The sequence below is a fragment of the Ranitomeya imitator genome, chromosome 1 (assembly GCF_032444005.1).
Source record: "Ranitomeya imitator isolate aRanImi1 chromosome 1, aRanImi1.pri, whole genome shotgun sequence".
Taxonomy (NCBI): domain Eukaryota; kingdom Metazoa; phylum Chordata; class Amphibia; order Anura; family Dendrobatidae; genus Ranitomeya; species Ranitomeya imitator.
The window spans coordinates 362,001,175-362,009,513 of record NC_091282.1 but is presented as its reverse complement, the minus strand read 5'-3'; the positions used below and the strand labels follow the sequence as shown (position 1 = coordinate 362,009,513).

General features: G+C 45.8%; 1 protein-coding gene across 1 annotated transcript in view; it reads right to left on the bottom strand.

Moving 5' to 3' along the window:
- Window positions 1-656: 656 nt before the first annotated feature.
- RPGRIP1 (RPGR interacting protein 1) overlaps window positions 657-8,339 on the bottom strand; it is a 104,163-nt gene continuing 96,480 nt past the window's right edge. Inside the window, exons 25-26 of the mRNA XM_069755795.1 lie at window positions 4,748-4,878; window positions 657-805 (exon numbers count right to left, since the gene is read on the bottom strand). Of these exons, the coding sequence (XP_069611896.1) occupies window positions 657-805; window positions 4,748-4,878 (280 nt within the window). The remainder of the gene's footprint in view (window positions 806-4,747; window positions 4,879-8,339) is intronic.

Genomic DNA, 8,339 nt, shown 5'->3' with positions numbered 1-8,339 from the left:
CTATATACCAACCGGTCCAGTCCTCACTTGCCAGTGCTCATCTATATACAAGCTGGCCCAGCCTACACCTGCCAGTGCCTCTATTGATCAGCCAGCATCTGCCAGTGCCTATCTGTCTACCAGCTGGACCCGTCTGTATCCGTGGTTCCTGTGTTCCTTCAGTGCCTGCCTGCATCTGCTGTCCCTCCCTATGGCCCGTTCCTGCTACCAGTCCCTTGTAGGTCAGCTGCTGTGCATCTGTGGTCTGTCCTGGAGTAGCACCTGGTGTTCATCGGGAGCCAAGCCTAATCCCTCCATCAAGGGTTCTAGTGAAGAGTCAGGTGCTCACCTAGTTATGCCCCCCCAGGCTCTCCTCGGACCACGGCACAGTGGTTCTACCACTCCCTTTACATGGTGCTATAACAGTGACACCTATACTACCGTGACCACGGCAAGCAAGTCAGACTCAGTTGAATTTCTTGTGACGGTATTGTAGGTGTCACATTTCGACTCCCTTCTATATTGCCGCGATTTAGCAGCAGCATCGAGCAAGCCTTGGTCGTGCTGCGGCTGTCAGGGCAAACATCGCTGTGCATCCCTAGCTTTAAAGTCAGCAATTCTCCTGTTCACATAATGTTGGCTAGATCTTCTGTATGGAATTCGATTTGTATAAGTGATCAGAGCATGTGACTTGTTATCATCGAAGGTGATGATCGGCATGTAGACTTCATTCTTCTTTCTCGGTAGACAACCCTTGCTGCTTCTTTGGCTTCTATCACTACACGCAGAGCCCCAATTATTTGTCTCGGATCAGATATATCCAAAACTGCAAGAAAAGAAGACAGTATAGAGGCATTCATTGACGCTCACTCTTTTCTGTTAAAGATTTTTTAACACTCAGAATACCTTTTTTTATTGCATTTCTCTGCATTGGATAATATAGTCCGTGACTCTGTTTTGCACAATTAAAGTAAAAAATAATAAAAAAAATAGTTCTCATGCAAGCCAAATATAGTGCAATACATGAAATAAAAATACCTTAAAGGTAATCTGACAGCTGAATCATGCCTGATCCTCAGACAGCATGTATCAGACACTGACTGTAATTTCAGCCAGGTATGTTTACCTCTGGAACACTGCGGCTTTTGAGAGAAAAACATTTTAAAAGACAAGGACCAAGCCACACACAAAATTAGTTTCACAGGTGGAGCCCCGGCTGCTTCTCCCTGACCACTGCCAGTGACTGACAAGTGTCTCCTTTTCTGCATGTACTGTATAGGCAGAGATCTGAAAAACATATATCTTTGTAGCGTTTTAGCCAGTAGATAGAAAAATATTAAGATTTGAGAATCCTCAGTGGTTTATACCTTTTAATGGCTAACTGAAAAAATGGTAATCTACTATATAATTGTCTAAGGGTCACTTCCGTCTGTCTTTCTGTCTGTCTGTCTGTTACAGAAATCCCAGGTCGCTGATTGGTCGCAGCAAAACGGCCACGACCAATCAGCGACGGGCACAGTCCGGCGGCAAAATGGCCGCTCCCTACTCCCCTGCCGTCAGTGCCTGCTCCATACTCCCCTCCAGTAAATGCTCACACAGGGTTAATCGCAGCATTAATGGACCGCGTTATGCCGCGGTATAACGCAGTCCGTTAACGCTGCTATTAACCCTGTGTGACCTACGTTTTACTATTTATGCTGCCTATGCAGCATCAATAGTAAAAAGATCTAATGTAAAAAATAAAAAAAATCATTATATTCTCACCTTCCGTCGCCTTTCCCGCTCCTTGCGACGCTCCGGTGACCGGTCCATGCATTGCGGTCTCGCGAGATGATGACGTAGCGGTCTCGCGAGACCGCTACGTCATCATCTCGTGAGACCACAATGCACTCTTGGGACCGGAGCGTCGCGAGGAGCATCAGTAAACGCCTGGGCTGGATCCGGGGGGCCGACAGAAGGTGAGTATATAACTATTTTTTATTTTAATTCTTTTTTTTAACAGGGATATTGTGCCCACATTGCTATATACTACGTGGGCTGTGTTATAACCTACGTGGGCTGTGTTATATACTACATCTCTGCTATATACTACGTGGCTGTGCTATATACTGCGTGGCTGTGATATATTACGTCTCTGTGCTATATACTATGTGGCTGTGCTATATACTACGTGGCTGTGCAATATATTACGTGGCTGTGCAATATACTACGTGGCTGTGCTATATGCTACGTGGCTGTGCTATATGCTACGTGGCTGTGCTATATGCTACGTGGCTGTGCTATATACTACGTGGCTGTGCTATATACTACGTGGCTGTGCTATATACTACGTGGCTGTGCTATATACTACGTGGCTGTGCTATATATTATGTGGCTGTGCTATATATTACTTTAGCAAAACAAAAGTCCAAACGTAACGTTCTAGACGCCTCTGACCAATATTAATACACAAGACAGCAAAGCCAGCCACTAAATTTTAAAACTTAACATTTAATATGTATACTTCTAAAACAATATCTTATGTTTAAAATTATAATTAGGTGCTCATGCGTACCAGTGCACTAGACAAAAAATAGTTTGATCTCACCAAACGCCGTTTCTTTCCTTCTTATAGATTTCTGTGCTTTTCCAGAGCACGGCGTAGGGGAGAGACAAGTAAACCTTTTCCCCTCAAGGGGGAGACGAAGGGGAGGGGGTGGGGGTTGAAACCTATCTCCCCTGTCGTGCCCCGTGTATAATATAGCCACCCTGGATAATGTATCGTCTTATACTTCCTTTGAAGAAAAAAGGAAGTATAAGACGATACATTATCCAGGGTGGCTATATTTTCCAATGGGCTTCATTTAAACAGGCTCAAACTTGGGAACTGCCCTTGTCAGGGCGGGAGACTTATACACGGGGCACGACAGGGGAGATAGGTTTCAACCCCCACCCCCTCCCCTTCGTCTCCCCCTTGAGGGGAAAAGGTTTACTTGTCTCTCCCCTACGCCGTGCTCTGGAAAAGCACAGAAATCTATAAGAAGGAGAGAAACGGCGTTTGGTGAGATCAAACTATTTTTTGTCTAGTGCACTGGTACGCATGAGCACCTAATTATAATTTTAAACATAAGATATTGTTTTAGAAGTATACATATTAAATGTTAAGTTTTAAAATTTAGTGGCTGGCTTTGCTGTCTTGTGGCTGTGCTATATACTATGTGGGCTGTGTTATATACTATGTGGGCTGTGTTATACACTACTTGGCTGTGCAATATACTACATGGGCTGTGCTATATACTACGTGGCTGTGCTATATACTATGTGGCTGTGCTATATACTACGTGGGCTGTGTTATATACTACGTTGCTGTGCTATATACTACGTGACTGTGTTATATATTACATGGGCTGTGTTATACGCTACTTGGCTGTGCTATATTTCTCTGCTGTATCTGTGCATCATGAATCGTGGTATGTGTTAACGTGGGGGGCCCACTGAGACTCTTTCGCCCGGGGCCCTCAAAAACCTGGAGCCGGCCCTGGCTTCACTGATTGGTGACGCCCGGTCACGAACAATCAGCGACAGTCGCAGTCCGCCCGCGAATTGGCGTGCAATTTGAACCACGCTTCGCTAATTGGTCGCGGCCAGCCGACCGAGTCCTGTGTATAAATTGCATTATTCTGAAAACTTCATAAATAAAAAAAAAAAAATTCTAGAATACCTGATGCGTTAGAATCGGACCACCATCTAGTGAATAATAAGCTTTCTAGACTACTCAGGTCTCTTCATCAGGCATAGACTAACACAAAATCTGAAGAGTTGCATATTTATGCACAAGAGGACACATGAATAATGCAATAGATAAGACAAGTGACGTGAAGAAGAATTATCCGTGTGGGATGGGGAGAAAACACTTGTGGCCGTAAATATTGAAGCAGTTCATAGATAAGGAGTGTAAAAGTTTTGTTCTCCTGTGATTGAGGTCTGGTCCATGGTTGTGATACCCCCAAATGGTCTGAAGAGCACCAGGGAGAGATCTGTCAGTCATTGGTAGCGGGCCGGGAGAAGCTGCCAGGGACTAGTCTGTCCGACTAGTCTCTTGTCAGGTTTGATCCCTAGCAGCTATAAACTATGTTCTTCTCTGAAACGCTGCAGCATTTTAGCTTTAAACATAGTTGGCTGAAATTGTATATTCACTGTCTGATACATGCTGCCCATGGATCAGGCACATGTATTAAGACAAATATATTATTCTAACCCTAGGAAAAGGACAGCCAATCCAAGCTTGTGGTACATCAATAGTAGCCCTAACGTATAGTAGCCCTTGTAGATCACATAGATGAGCATTACATCTGATGCAGTACAGTTTTGTGTAATTGATATTGTTGCTAGGTCCAAAATTAGTTTATATTTTTTTTAAAACTTTTCAACCTGTTTTCATTAGCAGCTACCACACCATAGCTTCCCTATGTGAACCAGGTATTAGAATTTTGGGCTATAGTATTGTTGTCACTTTATTTTTTTTACCTTGTAGATACAAAATTCACAGAAGATTAATTTTTTAAGGTACCTGAAGATAATGAAGTGAAGTCAGAGCGTGCCTATTCTGGCATAGAATGTTAACCTCCTATCACATAACCTTTAGTGGTAAGAAATAAAATTGTTGGCTACCTGCAGCAGACACAACTGGTTACTGAACCTAATAACTAAATCTAACCAATATGGGTCAGTGAAAGTAAGCAGGAAATTCAGAGCTTACATAGAAGCAGTCACTTAGATATTTCCTCACCCTGTAGGGTTTCTTCTGCTGGATCAACAGCTCTTCTTAGGAGGTTCTGCAAGTCTAGAAAGGCATATCCTAAATCACGACACTCGTCATCTTCTTCATTCATTGGATCACTCACCACTGTAAACTTTAGCCTAGTGACAGAAAAGATAAAAGGAAAAACATTTCTATTAAAAAAAGTTCATTTATTTTAATATACAAAAATATCCACTTATTGCAACCTATCCTCCAACTAGATCTTGGTTCACTTTATACCTGTGCAATGGATTTTCTAAAAAGTTTTACAAATCACAGAGGTCACAAACAACATTAAAAAAAAGTCTGCTTGTATATCATTTCATTGTTACAGGGTCATGCTAGTACTGTGCCTTGCGAAAGTATTTGGCCCCCTGGAACTTTTCAACCTTTTCCCACATATCATACTTCAAACATAAAGATACCAAATGTTGGACTTCCGGGAGGCAGAGCCTGATGATGGCCGCTTTGTAAGAGAGCTCCCAGGCCGCAGGTGAATAATCCGACCCCGTCACCCATGCTGAGGCACCGGACAGCCCGAATAAGGATCCACATCGGAGGATCCAACTCTCCGGTTACCCCGGAGTCACTAGGCGCAGGCAGCGCCACACACAGCGCCACACACAGCCAGGCCCCAGAAGCGGGAGACGGAGGGGGAGGTGAACTCCACACGGCCTCCCGAAGCACAAGGAGGCACACCACATCACAGCTTGAAGGACACATACCTGGCGGTCACCCGAGGAAGGTGAGCTGAGACAGGAGACGATCGCCGCAGTCTCTAGCTGCTGGCGGTGGGAGCTGAAAGGAGGGTGGGCGCGGGTCGGCGTCATCTTGGCTAGGAGACGCACACCCTAGTTGTGGTGGATCCAGGCTTGGATGATCTCCTTCGCTCTTAAAATAACACAGGACAGCATCCGAAAGAGTAGAGGTGCAAGGGACCGGGGGTATCAGATAAAGTCGGGAAGGAGATTAAGGGGGAGGAGCCACATATCTCCGATGCTGTATTCTCTTAGTGACTATTACAGAGAAGTGGTGGCAATATTTGTTCTGCACTGCAGGTGGCAGCAGACAGATCTAGAATTCACCTAAAACACTGACAAACTCAGACACTGATGCAATCAATAAATATAAGCGACATTGCCGACTTCTATACTCCTTATTACCAGCATCTGAAATATTATGGATAAAATTGTTGGCAAGAACACCAAGACTGGCAGAGGCTCTACATGTAATCAGATAAGCACTTCTCCAACAACAAAAACCCCTGATGTCACTGCTGGTGAAAGCCCACAGTCCATTGCAAATGTCATCATAGATCGTTTAATGCCTGAAATAGATAATAGATTGGCAGCTTTCCAAACTTCTCTGGACACGATTGGTTCACAAGTTAATGCCCAGGGATCACGTATGGCAGAAACTGAACAGAGAATCTCAGATTTGGAGGACGTTACTAAAGGTACCGTCACACTAGACGATATCGCTAGCGATCCGTGACGTTGCAGCGTCCTCGCTAGCGATATCGTCCAGTGTGACAGGCAGCAGCGATCAGGCCCCTGCTGTGCTGTCGCTGGTCGGGGAAGAAAGTCCAGAACTTTATTTTGTCGCTGGACTCCCCGTAGACATCGCTGAATCGGTGTGTGTGACACCGATTCAGCGATGTCTTCGCTGGTAACCAGGGTAAACATCGGGTAACTAAACGCAGGGCCGCGCTTAGTAACCCGATGTTTACCCTGGTTACCATCCTAAAAGTAAAAAAACAAACGCTACATACTTACCTACCGCTGTCTGTCCTCGGCGCTCTGCTTCTCTGGTCTGGCTGTGAGCACAGCGGCCGGAAAGCAGAGCAGTGACAGACAGCGGTAGGTAAGTATGTAGCGTTTGTTTTTTTACTTTTAGGATGGTAACCAGGGTAAACATCGGGTTACTAAGCGCGACCCTGCGCTTAGTTACCCGATGTTTACTCTGGTTACCGGCATCGTTGGTCGCTGGAGAGCGGTCTGTGTGACAGCTCTCCAGCGACCAAACAGCGACGCTGCAGCGATCCGGATCGTTGTCGGTATCGCTGCAGTGTCGCTTAGTGTGACGGTACCTTTAGGCCCTTGAGGAAAAACTAGAAAATAAAGAGAAAGATATCTCGGGTCTCTTGGACAAGGTGGATGACCTTGAAAATAGGTCTCGCCACAACAACTTAAGAATAATAGGCCTCCCAGAATCAATCCCTCCTTCTGAGCTGGTCAAGATAACATCAGAATGGCTGCCAAAAACACTGGACATATTACCTACATCAGGAGCAATGGCCATTGAAAGTGCCCACAGGCTGGGACCCCCAAGAGGAGGAGGAGACAGACCATGACAGGTCATCTTTAGTGTCCTTGACTTTCAGGATAAAGTACTCATATTGTCAGCATACAGGGGGAAATAATCTGCTCTACAAAAACAAGAAAATTCTCTTCCAGGACTACTTGGCCACTTTGGCAGCTAGGCGCTGGGCCTTCAACAGTGTCTGCAAAATTCTGGTGGACAAAAACATCCGTTTTGGGTTGCAGTACCCTACGGTCCCACATTTCAGTATGTCAGGAAAAAACTGGGTCTTTGACGACCCGATAAAGGCCTTGAAATTTCTTTAGGGGGATCCCCAGCCAGTGCAACCAGAACTTGGCAACACTTGAAGGATACTGATTCAGATTGATTGTCTTTGGTGATGTCGCTGTTTATGACAAAACAGCCACGACCAATCAGCGACGGGCACAGTCCGGCGGCAAAATGGCCGCTCCTTACTCCCCTCCAGTCAGCGCTCACACAGGGTTAATCGCAGTGTTAACGGCATAACGCGGTGTAACGCACTCCGTTAACGCCGCTATTAACCCTCTGTGACCAACTTTTTACTATTGATGCTGCATCAATAGTAAAAAGATCTAATGTTAAAAATAATAAAATAAAAAATCATTATATACTCACCTTCCGGATCCAGCCCAGGCCTTTCTCGCTCCTCGCGACGCTCCGGTGACCGGTCCATGCATTGCAGTCTTGCGAGATGATGACGTAGCGGTCTCGCAAGACCACATGTCAACATCTCGCGAGACCACAATGCACTCTTGGGAGCGACGTGCACAGTCCGGCCGCTCCGTACTCCACTGCACTCAGTGCCCCCTCTATACTCCCCCCCCCCACAGTCAGCGCCTGCCGCCCACATAGCGTTGTAGCAGTCCGTTAAACCAACTGCGTTACACCGCGGCATAACACGGGGTAACTCAGTCTGTTAACGCTGCTATTAACCCTATGTGACGAACTTTTTACTTTTGATGCTGCCTATGTTAAAAATAATAAAAAAAATAAGAAATTGTGATATTCTCACCTTCCGTAGCCTCCGCAGCAGCTTTTCCTGCAGCTCGCGATGTTCCAGTCCCACTGCTTCGTTGATTGGGCGCGACCAATCAGCGCCATTGGCGTGGGATTTAAATCCTGCTTCGCTGATTGCTCGTGCCCAGCCGGCACGACCAATCAGCGCCATTGGCGCTGATTTAAATCCCGCTTCGCTGATTGCTCGCGCCCGGTCGGCGCGAGCAATCAGCAACATTGC